This window comes from Aythya marila (genome assembly GCF_965140915.1).
Source record: "Aythya marila genome assembly, chromosome: W".
Classification (NCBI taxonomy): Eukaryota; Metazoa; Chordata; class Aves; order Anseriformes; family Anatidae; genus Aythya; species Aythya marila.
This window is the reverse complement of record NC_139081.1, coordinates 487,796-504,853: the sequence shown is the minus strand read 5'-3', so window position 1 is coordinate 504,853 and position 17,058 is coordinate 487,796. Positions and strand designations below refer to the sequence as shown.

At 41.0% G+C, this 17,058-nt stretch overlaps 1 protein-coding gene across 8 annotated transcripts in view; it reads left to right on the top strand.

Annotated features, from left to right (window-relative positions):
* The window catches only part of LOC309889387 (E3 ubiquitin-protein ligase NEDD4-like), a 140,697-nt gene that overhangs the window by 62,651 nt on the left and 60,988 nt on the right, over positions 1-17,058 (top strand). For 4 of the 8 annotated variants that reach the window (XM_082782189.1, XM_082782188.1, XM_082782186.1 and 1 more), the window contains exons 3-5: positions 3,158-3,239; positions 7,918-7,956; positions 9,588-9,641. In XM_082782189.1, the coding sequence (XP_082638315.1) occupies positions 3,158-3,239; positions 7,918-7,956; positions 9,588-9,641 (175 nt within the window). Of the gene's footprint in view, positions 1-3,157; positions 3,240-7,917; positions 7,957-9,587; positions 9,642-10,652; positions 10,758-13,033; positions 14,254-17,058 lie in introns of those variants that run through there. The other 4 variants (XM_082782185.1, XM_082782184.1, XM_082782183.1 and 1 more) reach the window with 1 other exon arrangement.

Sequence of the window (17,058 nt, the reverse complement as noted above, 5' to 3'; positions counted from 1 at the left end):
TAAGGCGATCTGCTGCACGCTGGGGCTGACTTAGCTGGAACTGCCACGTGGTGGGAGAAGCAGAATAGGCTGCAACGTTTCTTATCGGCAGCTACTTCTAAGTGGAGAAATGAAGTGGTTATAAACTCAGTGCTCTTTGGTATCTCTTACTTACGTCCTCTTATTTTTTGATGGAGCAAGCAGAAGTGAGCGTGGCAGTTATTTGGGTAGCTAAATCCTTCTGGGAGACTTTGGCTGGGAAGCTGCGGTCTGTGACTGGGATGCTCTCTGTGCCGCTGTTGCTCAGTGAGTTCGGTGCTCTTATCCTCACTTCCAGTGCCACAAGAAGCTTTCCTTACACGGGAAGCTTCGTGGTTCCTTAGGACAGATGATGGGTTCAAAGGAGAGAAAAAAATGTCAACTGTCAGATCAGTTGAGGCAGCTGCAGCTTCCCGGGCTGTGAATGAAGCGCTCGATTTAGCAGCAGGTAAGGCAGGCAGCGTGACTGAGGCCGCTTCCTCTGTAAGCTGTCAGCAAATCCCATCAGTCACAGCCTCTGGATAAGAAACTTGTGGTGGATCTCAACTCTTTCATCCTTTACTTTTTATTTGTGTCCTTATGCTCTTTTTAAGTTTGCTTGTTTATTTTTAAATGCTTGTTATTATTAAAAAAAAAAAAAAAAAAAAAAAGCTTAAAGACCAAAACCAAGCTGGCTCTGCATTTCATGTGGCTTAGAGATGTCTCTACCAAGGGCTGTTTTCTGTCTGTTTGCGATGTTTAATTTGACAAAGTCAGTCAAGTAGACTTTAGAAAACATTAAGATGACTTTAGAAAAGGGAAGGGCAAGGAAAGGGGAAGAAACTCCTCTGCCCTTCCTCTTGATGCTCCTTCCCACCTCTGCTGTGCATTCTGTCTCTCCTGAAGCAGCAGCTACTAGCATGCCTCCACTGGACCGAGCCACAGTACTGACTGGGCTGAGAGCTGACCTCCTTTCCCCCCAACAGCTGCTTTTGACTCGAATTCTTCCTCTCACCTATACCCGTGGGTCGCTCCACACGGAGGTGTTCCCCACTGAAGACGGGGGCAGCACAAGGGCCAGAACGAGGAGCTGGGGCAGAGCTGAGTGCACTGCCGGGCAGGCTCACAGCACCTCAGCATCTGGCAGGCTACGTGCTTTTTTTAAGTAGTGATTGCCCATGAGTAAATAGTTGTAAAGATCTAAGCGTTCAGATAAACTCCCAGCTCACGTTCAGGAGTGGAAACTTGTACAGTTCATTGGCTGTTTTAGAGCAGGCTGAGGGGTCAATAGTTCAGGAAAGGCTACATTTTCTTACTCAGTTTTGTAAGAAACCTGTTTTTCCCTTGTTAAACAAACAAACAAAAGTCTTGCAAAAAAAAATCTGTTGCCTCCTTCACCATTCCTCATTTTTCATGGATATTGTTGCGTGGTATCCTAATAGCGATTATTTGCATTTTTATTTTTCAGATGTTGATCTTAGTGTTGGTTCTAGTATTTAGTTATGGAAACATTTGTATTTGCACCATGCAGTTAGAGCAAACTTGTGTCTTTAGGGAATAATGTTGATGCTCACCTTGAGAAGAGCATTTGAAAAGATGAATAACATTGAGATCTGAACGAGCATTTCTTCATGGTTTTTCATGGTGAATTCCTTGTAAGGGGAATGGGTTTACTCCTCCAGTTTTGTTACTGTATACTCAAATCAGAACGAGCGCAGGATCTGTGAATGCCCATGCTCTCCCCTATCTCCAGTTCAGTGACAGCACAGTCTGAAACGTGCAAACCCGATGGGTGTTGCAGGGTTTCAAGTAGTAGAAGTTGGATATTTTGAAGAAATGGGGTTAACTCTGATCTATCGAAGCTGAAAAGCGTATGATTTACTTCGATGAATGTCTGGTTTCTGCTGCTTCTTGTAATAGGGTATTTTTCAGTAAATATAGGTGGCATGGTACATTAAGCAATTCCGAGTGGTGGTAGCATTTCTTTTTAATCACTGTGATGCTTTGTTTCCTGTCAGACCTTGGCGCTCAATGATGAATTTAATTGCAGTTTAAGTAGGTGCATTTATGTGCATCAACAGATAGGATAATCCTGCACAACATCTTGTTTATTCGTATGTTATTTTCACTCTGCAGTGTTATTTTCCAAGTAAATTGAACTCCTAGTATAATGAACACTCAAATGCTGATTATTCTTTAGCAATACTGACAAAAAATTATTTTTCAGTTTTATGAAGTATCAGAGATGTATTTGAGAGAGTCTCTGCAAGTCTGAATGAATTAGTTGGATAGCCTCAGTGTCTGCTGCCTATCCTTTCTTCAAAAGCTTTAGATTGCATCCTTGAACTCCCCCTTCTAGAATGCTCTTCCTTGCAGGAAGAGAAGGTGCTAGGAGGCTGTACCATGCAAGAGGTTACTGCTCTGCGGTAGTAGTGCTACTACCCCATACTGGCAGCAACTGTCTCCCTGCTGAGAGAAATTAGGAAATGCAGATTTGGAGGACAGCAAACCTGCAGCACAGTGACAGGGATGGGCAGCTTGCTGAAAGCAGTGACCTCCTTTAGTGCCACAGCCTATGTCTGAAAGACATCTGACGTACAGAGCTGTATGGCCTCTGGAATATGCACGTCTAATTCCTTAATTCCTTCTCCTTCAGAAAAGAGGAAGGGGGGGGGGGAGAGAAAATATGAAGCCAGACTTATCTGTGCTAGCTGGTACAATGCTGTGGACAAGACCGTCCCCAAATAAACTTCAACGGGATTAGCTGTAGTGGTGGTTCTGCTTGCTGCTCTGCAAAGCTTAGAATACCCCATGGCTGCAAATTTGATGGTCACTATGCTTCATCGTGTTTAGAAACGGTATTTGAAGGGAGGCTGAATCATTTGCTAGTGCTGGTGGGCAGAACTTGTATGCAAGCACGTGCTGTTTGTCCACAGCAATGGGAGACAGTTGCAAGTTAATGCCGTGGTCAGTATGGAAGTGAGCACATTCAAACACATCTTTTAAGTGTTTCCGTAGCTTGTTACAGTACATTGGTTTCAGTAAAAACACTTCCTCTAAAATTATTTAGCTGTTATTGTTATCCCATTAAATGACAAACTTATATTGAAATTACATTTGGCTGTGAAATTCCCATTAAATGTGACCTCTTCTTTTGCAGTGACCCCTACGTGAAACTTTCCTTGTATGTAGCAGATGAGAACAGAGAACTTGCCCTGGTGCAGACAAAAACTATTAAAAAGGTATGTGTATACTTCTTTATTTCATTGTTTTGGAGACACTAAGAACACCTGAACCTGTTTCTGTAATGTGGTACAACACTTAACTTGTCACATACATGTATAGAAACCCAATAACCCATTCTTCTTTCAAACCAGAATGAGAAAACAAAGGTATACGAGTTCAATGCGTGTGATCTGTTGTTGTTTCATAATAGCATTTTTGCATATATTCTTTCTGTAAAATACCTTCTTTATAGCCTGTCTAGCTTAGTTTTGTGTAAAGTTTGTGAGAAAAACATTAATTTTTCTGAAAATCAGTACCAAGTTAGCTGGTGTAGTAACAACATGGGCTGTGACATTTTTTGTTTCCTTAAATAGGTTCAAGATTTATAGCCACTTCTATGTAAGTATGTGGGAGGTTTTCTTATGATTCCCATACCTCGTTTTTGTAGAAGGCAGGGCATGCTGTCATGCCCTTTCGTGGGACACGTTTGCACAGGCCTGCCTCCTGGTCCTGGCGTCATATCAATGGAAAACACATAGGCTAGATAGGTCACTTGCAGGCTGTATAATACCTGGCTATAATTGTGCTATAATATCAAATGGTGTGTTCTCTCCGAAGTCTGGGATTGGTTTTGTTTTATTATGGAACAGCAGTATTCATAAGAAACCGTTACATCAGTATCTGTGTACTGAAAAATCTTTCTTACATTGCAAAGGTTACACCCTACTGACAGCCCATGCAGTAGCTTTTGGGGGCTTGTTTGAAAATGGATGCTTCAGCATTCCTGAAAAATGATGGCTTTCTTCCTGTCACAGCCAAGTCCAGCCCTTGTAGCACTTGTTTGTTCTCCTAAAATAGCATGGCAGCTTCTGCTAGCTGGCAAATGCCTGTAGGTGGGAGAAAGATTCTGATCTTTCACCTTTCGCTTGAGTGGAAGGAAAGACTTTGAACACGAGGTGGTGTGAATTGCGATGGGCTGGATGCCCTCCAGAGGTCCCTTCTGACTTCAGCTGTTTTGTGACTTTGGATGAAACGCAGGACTGTTGTGATGGCAGAGGGGACGTGGGACAGGTCATGGAGGTGCAAGGGTCCTTTGGCTTGGGGGAGAGATGCTTTGTAGCAAGTCCATGCAATAGGGGTGGGGAGGTGAGGAAGTGTGGCATGTATAAGGCTTTTTTTTCCCCTGGCTTTGTAGGAAAAAATGGTGATCACATCCAGAGCTTTATTGAATGTCTCATTTCTTCCAGTAGCAGTACAGTTTTTCTTGGGGTGTTACAGTCAAAGCAGATTGCCTTATGTCTATTTTTTTTTCTTACTCGGATAACATTGCCTGTATTTGGAAGGGTGTTGCTAGTGTAAAAGCATGAGTACTAAAGAGATGGCATATTTGGCTCCTAAATGCCTGAAATGTGGTGGCTACAGAAGAATAGTGTAAAAGTTACAAGCAGTTGAAATGAGAGCATTGGCTTGGAAATAAGGTTATAATGTTATTGCTGAAATGATAATTACCATCTTTGGATGTGTGTGACAGGTAGGAGAATAAGAGCTTCTGAGAAGGCTACCATAAATAAAAGCCGTAGTGAAGTTGCGAAAGCATCGTGTTGTTTCTCTGAGGGAAGGTGGTAAACTCAAGGATCCTTGTGCTGCCCTAGGAAGGAGAAAAAGGACAGTGTTTGTCTGCAGTTGGGCTTCTGTGCAGAAGGCTGAGGGCGAGATGATGATGATGTACTCTTGGGATTGTATCTGCCTTCTTTCACTGTTTCTTGTAACTGTCACTTAGTCTGGACTCTCTCGGTTGTTTCCGTAATAGTAATGTTAACTCATCCTTTGGAAACTTCTCGTCAGTCATTTCATTATTGAATTGTTGAATTTCATCTTGTCTGCCCTCTGAGCAGTTTTCTTCCTATGCAACATACAACTTGTGTGTTTATTTCATGAACAGCAAATGTGTATGTCGTCTTCATTTTGAGTTGCATTTATTAAGGAAAAAATATTGAGCAAAGTCACTCCCAGGAGTGATTCTGAAAGACCCTGATGATTATCTCCTTCTAGTCTGCAGCTTTTAATGTGATGGCATCTAACTCTTCACCTCTTCCTTATTTTTCTACTCATTGTTGTCTTCCTCACTCGAACGGGTAAATTTCTGTGTGCACTGGCTTGCAGGAGTGCTTATAAGAAGGCATAAGGGACTGCAGTTTCCCCTTTTTATTCTCCTTTTAAATTACCAGAGCAGTTATCTGATAGGTGTCCTGCTGTACAGCTGGGCCTAGCCTCCTGAAGTGCTTAGTTACAGCCAAGCAGGATTAAACCTACAATGTTTCCTTACTCCGCAGAAATAAAGTTATCAGCAAAGAGTTTTGGATGCATCTGTCGTGATGTAGGGATGCTGAATTTCTGAGGCTGTTTGTTTTGCTTTACCTCCCTCCACATGTCTAGTTAGTCCAGCTGTGGCATTTGATGAAAGCCTTGCGTTTCCTTTTGGAGCTTTGTTTTGAATGACTCGCTAGAAGTGCTCTTTTGCTCTCTTGCTGTAGTAAAAGAACTCTTTGCCATTTTTAAGCTGCTCAGTATGACCTCTTCAAAATTTTTGCTACTACTCAGCGTGTGATTTCACGTGTCAGTCCTTTCAAAAGTCCAGATGAAGACTATTCAGTTTCCTTGATTTGACTGCGTTGAGCTTTGAAGACTCCAATTCTACTTCAGTTGTGACACCAGTGTCTTCCTACTGAGCCCTGTTACCTTTCTGCCTTTACCATAGTGTTAAACACACAATTTCCTACATCTAAAAGTGTTGGGTCTCCCCTGAGAGCTTCATTGCTTAGTAGCATCTCTTCTTTCTTTTCTTGTTCTCTTTTTATTTATATGGTTGAAGAACTTTCTTTGTGTTTGTTCTAATATCCTGTGGAAGATCTAACTCAGCTTGACTCTTGGCAGTTCTTTATCTCCACAATACTTGCCCTTTTTAGGATGTAGCTCTTTTTGCTGATGAGTCTTTTTGTTGTTGTTTCCCTGCTAATATCCTTTCTGAAGTGGTTATTCATCCATTTATTTCTGGAGACTTTTTTTACAAGTGGTTTTCTCCTTTGCTGTGATTCTAGTGTTTGTGCTTTCTGACTTGACCTATCAGTTGTTGTATTTGTAAAGGTGGTAACAGTCACCAGTTCATTTACTAAAGCTTGTGCCTCCTAATACATCACACGTTCCCTGAGATTTGTAATTGTGGTTAAGTGGCATTCAAAATCATTGCATTATTGATTGGTAGTAGTGCCCTCAAATTTAGTTGCTAAATTACATGCAAAGGCTCTGTTGCCAAGAGCAGCCACAGTGAATGAATACAAATATTTGAAACATAACATTTTCCTATATTGCTTCATCGTTTGAGTAAATACATCTTTGCCCATATAACGCAAAAAAGAAAAATAAAAAGCTGAAAGTGTCTCTGCCCCCTATTCCACCACTGTGATCGCTGGTTGTTTCTTTTGTGAAATGTTTTCCTGCCCCAAATCAGAGAGTTGTTCAGGATCCACATCTAACGTGAGTACAAACCTTAACCACCTGCATAACCGCTTATAAAGGTTTAGAGGTTGAAGATTTTCATTACATCTTTCTTTTTGTAGAGTTATTTCACTTTCTCATTCTATAGTTCTTAAATCTTCTGGAACAAGGTTTTTAAGCTTCAGTATTTGATTATCAGTTGTACAATGTGTGTATGTATGTGTCGGGTTGAGATCCAGCCCACGCTGACAGGGGAAGGGGCTTTATGAGAGTCAGCATTGCGTGGCACCCGAGCGCATGCTGAGCTGCGCACTGACTCACGTTTCCTTAGCGCAGAGAAGTGCATGAGCCACTGTGTCCTGGACGTGATAGATCTATTGCGTCTATATCGAGCAGTTCGAGAGAAACAACCAAGATTGTCCTTCTGCTCTAATAAAATTTTGGTGGGTGTAGAGCCAACTCCTACCATCAGCTCTTCTGGTAAATCTCTGCTGTGTGAGAGAATGAGGGAATGGTTTGGCAAGAAAACAAAGCCATTGGACATATCGTACTAGATTTTAAATTTATCCAAATCTGAAGTGCACAAATTGTTAATGTTTGTAGTTCTAGTTTTTTAAACTTCAATTTATGATTTCGTGCTTGAGCTCCGTTAAGATTGCAAATGAAACACATTTTATTCTAAAAGTTTTATTCAAATGATTAAATTGAAACTCTAATCCTCCAGTCTTGGAGGAGATTAAGAAGAGTACGGTACCTGTTCAAAGGACATAACCTTTCCTTTTGTTCTTTCTTTTTAATCTATATAATGTGACTGCCCTTATCTTTGCAATACTAATGTTGACCTTGTGTTTAAAAAATATATTTTTCTGTCTTGATGTAAATAAATGTGGAGAATGAAATACCTGAAGGTTTTGTTTCTGTAGATTTCCAGTGATTTCCCTTTTACTCACAGAACAGCATTTATGCTTAATATCTATTTTCGGATCATCTGACTCAAATATCCTCCCACATGTGGTTTACTCAGTAGAGAAGTTCTAAATCATTTGACAGCAATATTTTTATTTGCATTATTTTGTTATGACATGCTATTTTCTCTCCTTGTGTTTTTCTAGAAAATTGTGATTTGCATGCACATTTCAATAATTGCAAAAGTGCAAACCTAAGGAGATCTTAGTGTGTTAATGTTAATTTCTTTTACAGACACTGAATCCAAAATGGAATGAAGAATTTTATTTTAGAGTAAGTTTCCCTTTACTTGCAGTCATTATAACGTGTATGATTTATCACATGGTGTTTTATAAGGTTGGGAAGAAGCTTGTTGTCATTGTGTATGTTTTCTTAAAAAATGCTTGTCCTGATGTTTGCTGTGGTCTTAAAATGTTAGTGTGGTGGCAAATTATCAGAAATATCTTAGGGAACTGTAGGAAATTCAAGCTATCATGGCAAAAAATAATGAAATACAAATGTAGAGAAGCAATACTGAAAAAGTAATTTATCTTGACCTTCATATAACTTGCCAAAATAAATCAAAATATGCTTTTTTCTTGTAGTTTACTTCTATCTTTTTAGATCTTTCTTAAAATGAGTTAATAGTTTGTTTCACCAAAAACTGTGTGATACAGTTTCCTTAGTAGGTGACTTCTCATCAGAAGAAAAACAACTTCATATTTGAAAATGAGAAAGGAGGGGGTTAAAATTGTTATTATCAGAACCAACATAGTATAAATGAGAAGGATGATAACTTTATTTACTTGCTGAAAGTATTTTTCTGAGGAAGAATGGCTTAATTTTACTGCAGCTGTAGCTTTCACGAAAGGAGGTTAGGTAAAATTTCAGTGGTTTAACATATAATCTTAAACAGCTGCTTGAGAACAGATGTTGTCATTGTAGATTGTTAGAAATGGGTATCCTGTCAAACTTTGTTTATAGCCCTAGCACTTGACTGTCCTGCCAATAAGATCATTTAAATTGTTCCCACCAATATTATTGCTATACACATTTTTTTAAGGTTTGAACAGAATTTTGACTTTTAAACGTGTACCGAGTAGTTTTTTCTAGATTGTAACTGTTTAATAAATATTTATATCTCTGAAAATTGTCTTTATCTAATGTTTTCGTTTGTGTAATAACTCTTGAGTGGGAAATATGGACTCAGAGTTGCTTCTTTAAGCTGTGCAGAGTTAATAGGAACTGTCTTGACTGCCTGGAGGCTTTCCGTCTTCATCCCGGTGGTCCTTGATAGTTGCACCCCCTCGTTGCGGAGGTGACCCCAGCAGCTGCCCGCAGTGCAGCTGGGCTTCAATACTGTCATTTTACCACAAAGTTGCTACCTTCAGAGTACCTTTTATGGCAGAGTTCAAATACATTGCTCATAGCGTAGAGGACAAATTACATAGAGATGACCATTATGGCGATTGCACAGGGAAGGGGAGAGAAAGGAAGCTCTGCAGGTGTCGTGGACGAGGTGAGCTGTGCCTCTGTGCTCGCCACCGAGGTCCCCACATGTGGCACAGACGGAGGCTTACCTGAGGGGGAAGCTGCTGGGGTGCTGCCCTGGGACATCTCCAGGCTGCTGTCAGCCTACATGCAGCTTGGCCTCTCTGCAGAGCTGTCTGTAGACAGAGGTGTGGTAGTTGTCCTGCACTGAGCACAGTAAATAAGAGCCTTGAATATTCCCTGGTAGGCTAGGTCTAATTGCCGTAGGGTTTAGAAACAAATTGTTTGAGTGCTCCAGTTTAAGTAAAACTAAAATCCCTAAGACCTGTTAGTCCTGTTCTGTTTGCCTTGGTTTAATCGTTGTATGAACTAGCACCCGTATAGCGTTGTTATCAAGCGAATGAACCTAAAGTGATATTTTAATTTTCTCACAGGTAAACCCAACCAATCATCGTCTCCTGTTTGAAGTGTTCGATGAAAACAGACTGGTGAGTGCTCCTTCATTGTTTCGCTGATCGCAGGCTGTGTAACGTGAACGGCAAGAACACAGCACATCTTAATGGGGTATTTTTGTCTGTACATTGGTGTGCTGGGCAATACAGGTTAAAGCATAAAAAGTGTCTATTTTATGGACAAATGAAACATTACACACAGGAGCACTCTGCTGGCTCAGAACACTCTTAAGCCAGTATTCTGACAGTGGAAGCCACATCGGATTCTTCCTTAGGCTTCTCTGATGTAAACTGATAAGCAGTCCCAGCCCTTTTAGTCACTTACAAAGCAGCTGCTTCATCCTCTGATCATTTTAGTGTCTATTTCTTGTACCTTTTAATACTTCTTAATCCTTTTTTGGGATGTGGTAACCAGAGCGCCACTTAAGACTCAAGAAGCGGGTGCATGAAGGCTCTAGGAACTGGTAAAATAATGAATGCTCTGAATTTTGCATTCAGTTCTGTCCCCAGTGACACCTAACATATTTTCAGGGTTTTTAGCCTTGAAATTCATTTTGCTGATGCAATAGTTGTTCTAGAGAAGTCTCCCCAAATCTTAATTCTGGTTCCTTCTGCTAGCTTTGTCTTCTGAAAATTGTAGCACAATTGTTTTTGCTTATGAGATGAGGTATTACATTTCTTGGTTGGGAGCAGTACAATCTCTACGAAAATTGCTTGCCTTATGAAGATAAGGATCAGTGTTGTGAAGGTATTTTTTCTCTAAACAAACATAATATGGCAATATCAATCTCCAAAAATATGTTCTTTTTCTGTGTGTTCCTATTAAATATAGAGCAAAGAAAAATAAAAGTTAAAATATTCTGGGGGAAAAAAGGACTCAGCGAAACAATACTGTTTTGTATTTTCACCCCTTTAGGGTGAAGTAAACTGACAAAATGTAATAAATCTGTGACAGCATGTATGTAGACTGGGCTGACTGAGTGTATTTGTTGGCAAAGATGATCATAATGAACATTTGCACTATCAAAACTCCTATGCCTTTTGAAGTTAAAGGAGATCACCGGTCAGTTCTTCCTGGCTTTAAGGCGCCGTGCTGCCAGCGGATGCAAACAACACTGAAGCAGCAATCCTGTAACCGTAACTGCGCGCAGGGTATGTAAGCCTGGGCTCAGGACTGCGCTGACATTCCCGCGTGGCTTGCGTGTGCCCTGGAGGATGGTTGGAATAAGTTTGTGTTGGCGTAGAGGGCAAACCTGAAACTCGTGGAAGAGGCTTCGTTCTAGCCTGCAGAGGGCAGTGGCATGTGTGGGGATGTCCATGTGTGACAGTAAAGGGGTGACAGTTCAGAAGAAATTCCAGTGTGGCTGCACAGTGACAGCTGACAAATAACAGTTCTGGTATACTCATTTCAGATACACGTTGCTTAGGATTTCCAAGTTTCTTGTATGTGGTACTGGCCTTATACTGGTACTTTCAGTACTATTTTATACTTGAACCATTTTCTGGCTGCTCTTTCTGTGATCTTGCTTCTGTAGACAGCCTTTCCTTAGGCTGTAGCCCTGGGTTTAGGAGCCATTGCTTTCCTTTCAGGTGTTCTGAACAGTTGGCAAAGGAAAGCAAGTACAGTGGGATTTTTAGAGTAGCAATTTTCCATCTTATGTTTACAGAATGAGAAGCATTGAACAGATTTATTTTGGCTTTTGTGTGAAATACTCATTGTGAATACTTGCATGGTTTTGGCCCCCATAAGAACTCTTTCTTCATGTCCTTAAATTATCAAAGCACTTTGTCTTTGCAGTATGTCCTTTCCGTTCTTTTCCCCAGTCAAGACAAAGAACATATGATGCAAGCTTCATCTTCAGTGCAAAGAGACGCTGTCCTTGCGTAATGTTTTACCTGGAAAATAATAATAAAAAAAAGTCAACACCTGTGCTTGCACAAGGCAATTCCGCAGAACTGTTGCTGTGTACAAGCTATTCATGTTTTTTTTCTTATTGGCTCGTAGTCTGCTTAAAACAATAGTGGATTGTGCTGTCTCTTGGCAGTTAAATCATTCTAAGCTTCCATTTCTCTTGTGATTGGTCGTTTTCTGTCTTTTGAAAGCAAGCTGCTCGTGTACAGAGGTTTAAATGTCTAGAGAGAGTATTGACCCGCCACCTACAAATTTTCAGAGCTGTTGACAGAACTGTAAAGCTTTCGAGTTCTTCTAGGGAGCAGATGTCCATGTATTTAATTGAAGATACACTGTCTCTTTTTGTAGGTAGGCTTTTTGCTAAACACTTTCTTTTCTAGTATGTGCTAACAAGTGCTGTGCCGTGTGCATCAAATGTGAGTATCCTCGGATCACTGATTTTCTGCATGTAGGGTGTTTGTTTTGCATTTTGGTGTATCCTGTCTGTCTGTTGTTCTTCTGAGGTCTTTTGGCTCTCAGAGAGCGTAACTGTATTCCATGCTGGCAGTCACACTCGTGGTAATATTGCTAACTTTCTCACTGGAGGCTGGCCAGCAATGGGCAGAGTTTCTGTACGGTGTTTAAGACAAATCAGTACAAAACGACATGCAACACCCGTCTCCGGTTTTCACTCGTCTTCACTGCCTGGTAAAACTAAAAAGAAACTTTATTTTCTGTCACTTTGCACATTTCTGCTGTTTTAAATGTGTGAGAAGTCTTTGGATATGTAGGGTTGCTTTGTTTGTTGTGGATTTTTAATTATTAAAAGGGACTGAGCAGGCTAGTGTAGGCTATGTGACGTCCACAGGGACAATGCAAAAGCCGTGGCTTTTTAAAGGCAAGAAGTTTGTTACTTAATCACGTTATGAGCACAGTTAAAATTGAAAGCATAACCGTGCTATATTTATTCCCGTTCTGCCATGATAGCCGAATGCTGTAACGCACACCCAAATGTTAAGCTTGAAATATTTTTTCTTATTTGCATGTGGAGTTGACTTGCTTTTAACACTAAATCCAAGTGTTTCTGTTGCAGTTAACTTTTCGTGTGCTTTATACAAATGTGCTGTACGAATACGATGTGGTTTAGATTTATAGCAGTGCCGAGTGTGTTTGCTGCCTTAGTCAGCTGTGAGAGCTCTCCCGCTGGGGCCGGGGCCGCTCCTCTCTGATGGAAAAGGAGCAGCTGTGAAGGTGCTGTTTCAGGCTCTTGCTGGCATTAAAAAACAAAAAAAACAAAAAACAAAACCCCCACTAGCTTAGATTGGAGAGGGGGAACCAGGCCACGTGACTCCCACCATCCTACCCTATGTCACAGTGTGTAGGAGCGCTGATTGCTCTTACCCAATCATGCCTGGAATGCTGCTTGCCACTTGGGCTATTTCTGCTATCTGTCGCTATCAGTGCTGCAGTGCTAACAGTTTGGCAGATGGGACACTTTTTCTTGGAGTTTATGTCTTTGGTTTTTAACTTCTGGCAGTGCCTGAATTGTTGCTGTTCTCCCTCTCCTTTTCTTCTTTCTGTAAAACCATGGCCCATCGGCTGCGGTTTCATTTTGGCTCTGGGCGAAGCAACACAGCCCCTGAATCGGAGATCCTCGACCGGGAAAGAGAAGATGACTTTTTCATGGCATTCCACACTTTGCCAAGAAGAAACAGTCCTCACGCTTTCTCCCGACACGGAGCAGATTATGGTGGGGGCAGCGATTTTCAGGAAGTGGGCTCCTTAAAAAGGAGCACATCCATGTTTATTCCCCAGCTGCTGAACAGTATTGACGTGCGTCCGACGAGAAGCTCGTCGATGCAGATCTCTCTTCAGCGCAAAGCTGCGAGCGACTGTGCGGATGAGAGTGCAACCCTGGCATCTCCCGAGGAGACACTTCCCTGTAAGTTCCCAGACTTCAGGGAGCATTTTGCACCCCCTGTTGAAAACCAGTCTTCCTCTCTGGGCAGTCCAGAGGTGACTCCTGACAATTCTCCACCCGGGCTGACGGAAGAGTTAGGGCGACAGCTTAATGGAACTCCTTGCTGTAATCAGAGGATATTCTGTACTATTCCTTCCAATAACCAGAGCGAAGATGCTCCATCTACTGCCCAAGAGGATGAGACAAATGAAGCAGCTTCAGGTTTAAACATAAGCGGTGTGAGGATTCAGCATCGTGCTTCCAGTGTAGACGTGCCTCAGGTTACTCTATTACCCTTTGGATCTGAGGCTCAAAATAATGCCCCCACCCCTGAGCCCCGGCGTTGGTCTCTGCAACATGTGCCAGATATGTCAGCAAATTCAGGGAAAAAGTTCTTTGTTCTCCAGTTACAGCAACCGCAGGCAAGTGGGACCGGTGGCGAATATAACTTTGGTTTTACTGGGACAAAAGGGGACAGGTTGGTCAGGTATCCTCGGATACGGCTAGAAAGGAGTACCTCCTACCCTGTCCAGCCACGACCAGAAGAAATTAGCCCCGCAGATGATGGAGTGAATTCAGAACTGCACGGAAATGGAAGGAACGGGTCAGAAATATCTAGAAGCAATTCAGTAGAGAGGATTCCTCAAGGGCAGGGATGTTTGTTTAAAATCAGACCAGATCAAAATACGAGGCAACAGCACTTCAGAATCCTTGTCACCCGTAATCCTGAAGAACAAAATCAGGTTGTTGGTAAAGATGGTCGTGGCACCCCTGGCCCTACACCAGCCGGCACCACGGTAAGTATGATGCTGAGTGTACTGTGCTGGTAAAATACAGAATTGCCATACAAAGGCTTCTGAAATTGAAGCAACTGAAGGGCTTCCGTTGTTAGTGCTAGAACATTCTGCGTTTCTCTGGAACAAGCTGCAAATCATCTCTATTTCTAATCCGACTTAACTTTGTTCTCAGTTATGCTTGCATCCCGTGTAATATTTTGAGATTCTAGTGTCACACATTACTCAGTTCAGTGTTACATCAATTGAAAGATTTTTAAAATCAGGACATTCAAATGGCAAATTGTTTGTGTTAATTTCGCTGTCTGAGACCCTGCCGCATAAAGAATTCTTCATTTGCTTTGCTTTAAAAAACAAATACTTGGATAACTTCTAAGGATAGCGTACCCATGCATATCTCTGTTTGACTTAAAAATGTGCCCTGTAACGCTATAGGAATTAAGACTAGAAATTTTATAATTCCGATGACAATAATGACTTAGAGGTTAGAAAAAAAAAATCTTTATTTTTTTCTTGCTTTTGGCCTTCTGCAAATTACAAACGTGTCCTGTTTATGGTATGCCACAAGTCCTGATCAAAGTACTATACAAGTAGCTTGGCACAACTCAGGAACTGTACTGTCATTTGTATTTGCTTTGACTTTGCTTTAAGATGTCAAAATTCATCCGCTGTTTTTTTTGTTTTGTTTTGTTTTTTTTTGTTATAATGGACAAAAGCTGAAGCTTTGTGGTTTTAAGCCGTTCTTAAAAGACCAAGGCAGGAATGAAATTCAAGGGTTTAGATTAGTCATTTGCTTAAATTGCTTTACTGTGCAATTTAACACTGCCCACTTGAGTTCCTAAGCTCAGTGATGCTGTATATAGAATAGTAAGTACTCTATCTCCAGCTGTGAAAACAGATTCACTAGAAGAGATTTTGGTCTTCACTGCTTGTGTGTTCTCATTCTCCTGCGCTTTCTTTCAGTGAAATGTAGTACAGAAAGACAGCTGCTCACTGCAGAGAGGCCATATGATGACTCTGCAGCTTTCTTATAAAAAAGCCGATCATCTCAAAGCTATTCCAGTGTAACCTTTTTTAGCTCTTCAGTCACTATTATGTGTAGAAATTCACTATTATTCATATTTATGCACAGATTATTCCTAAGCATTCATTAAAAATAAATGTTAGAAATTCTCTTGCCAAAGAAATGCAGGTTTCATTTCAGTTTGTTAGCTAGCAGTGTTGTTAAGTAGTGCATAGTGTCTTTTCTGCCAGCCTGAGACCGTTTCAGCAGGAAAATTTGGAATGCGTGATCTCCGCTGGTTTTTCTTCATTTGAATTTCATGTATGCAATACATCAAGAGTTCTGTCTCATACTAGAAATGTATGCCTGATTTTCCATTTCCTATTATCCAACAATAGCTGTTCACAGAGAACCACCGTAACCAATTATATAAGTAGCTGTAGTAGGTCAAACCTGGTACAAAAGTGTCAGAGATTTACAGGTTTGTGCAAGTCGCAGAGATGTGCCCTGTGTCTTCAGCCCGTGCCTCTGCTGTGCTTCTCATTTTCCTGAAGGATATACCCCCACAGTCACTTCTTTGATCCTCGCTGTCGTAGCAATTCACATACCAAAGATGTACTTCAGTGTTTCCAGAAGAGAATTAAGAAATTTGTTCCTGCATGCTCTTAGCTTTAGTTACCATGTGAAATCAATTTAGCCTGCCATGAAGCGTGGCAGTCACGGAGGCACTCGGTCCAAACAGAGCGTGCATTCTTTAGTGCAAAACATTTCAAAAATGAAGAATTAATTGAAACATAAAGCTTCTTTGTGGTGTTTTCTCATATTTTGAGTAAGCCCAGAAGTGTTGTGGGTAGAGGTGATTGGCCAGGCAAGTTGCCATAGGAAGTGTGGGCAATGAAAACGTCTTGCTGAAGGTCTTGCTTTAGTTTGTCTAGGTATAAAACGTTCCTCGGTATGGTGCGATTTCTGAGCTATCCCACAGAAGTTTGGGGATCTCTGATGCTAAGGGAGGGTGTGCCTGAAGTGTTTGTTCCGTGAAGCTGAGGGGAAAAGCTGCCATGTCCTATGGTTGTTAGAGAAGGAAAAAAAAAAATCTGGACTCTTCCAGTTAAACAAGTTTGTGTGTATTTGATTGATATAGGGCCTGGGCCTGGGGCTGTACGCAGCAGCTGCTACAGCCTTATTTATCTTGAGTGAAAACATTCGTGCGGGCGTCTGCAGTCCTACTGCTACCAAGTGTTTATGACCTTTCAAATATCTTGTTTTAGACAGAAGTGTTTTTGGGCAAGCAGGATGTATTTCATTACAAGTTGTTATAAAATATTAACTAAAATATGAGCTTGTGCCCAACTGTGAACATTTTTATTTGGAAGCATAGTTGGAAACTCTTTTGGCTACCGTGGTATTTTATATGTAATACAATAGACTACTGCTAAGCGTGTATATATGCCATGGCATGTAACAAATACTTACATTGTTTTTAATTTGGGGTCTGCGAGTGCATATTTGTATTTTCAAAAATCCCATATATTGGACAACTGTGTTAGAGCTCTGACAAAGGAGTCTTTGTTGTGATGAAAAAATGCAAAGCTCCCTGGCAAAATGTTGTAGTATTGAATTATATGTAGCTGACAAACAGAAATGGCAACTCTCGACTCTGCTGGTCTGCATTTTGCAAGTCAGCTTTTAATTTTCCTTCCTACCTTCCTTAAAAATAATTTGAGTAAATTTTATTGTGAAAGTACAGAGAATCTAATTATGCTCCTAAGATATCAGCTGGGACTGGGGCATCTAAACCTAAAAAA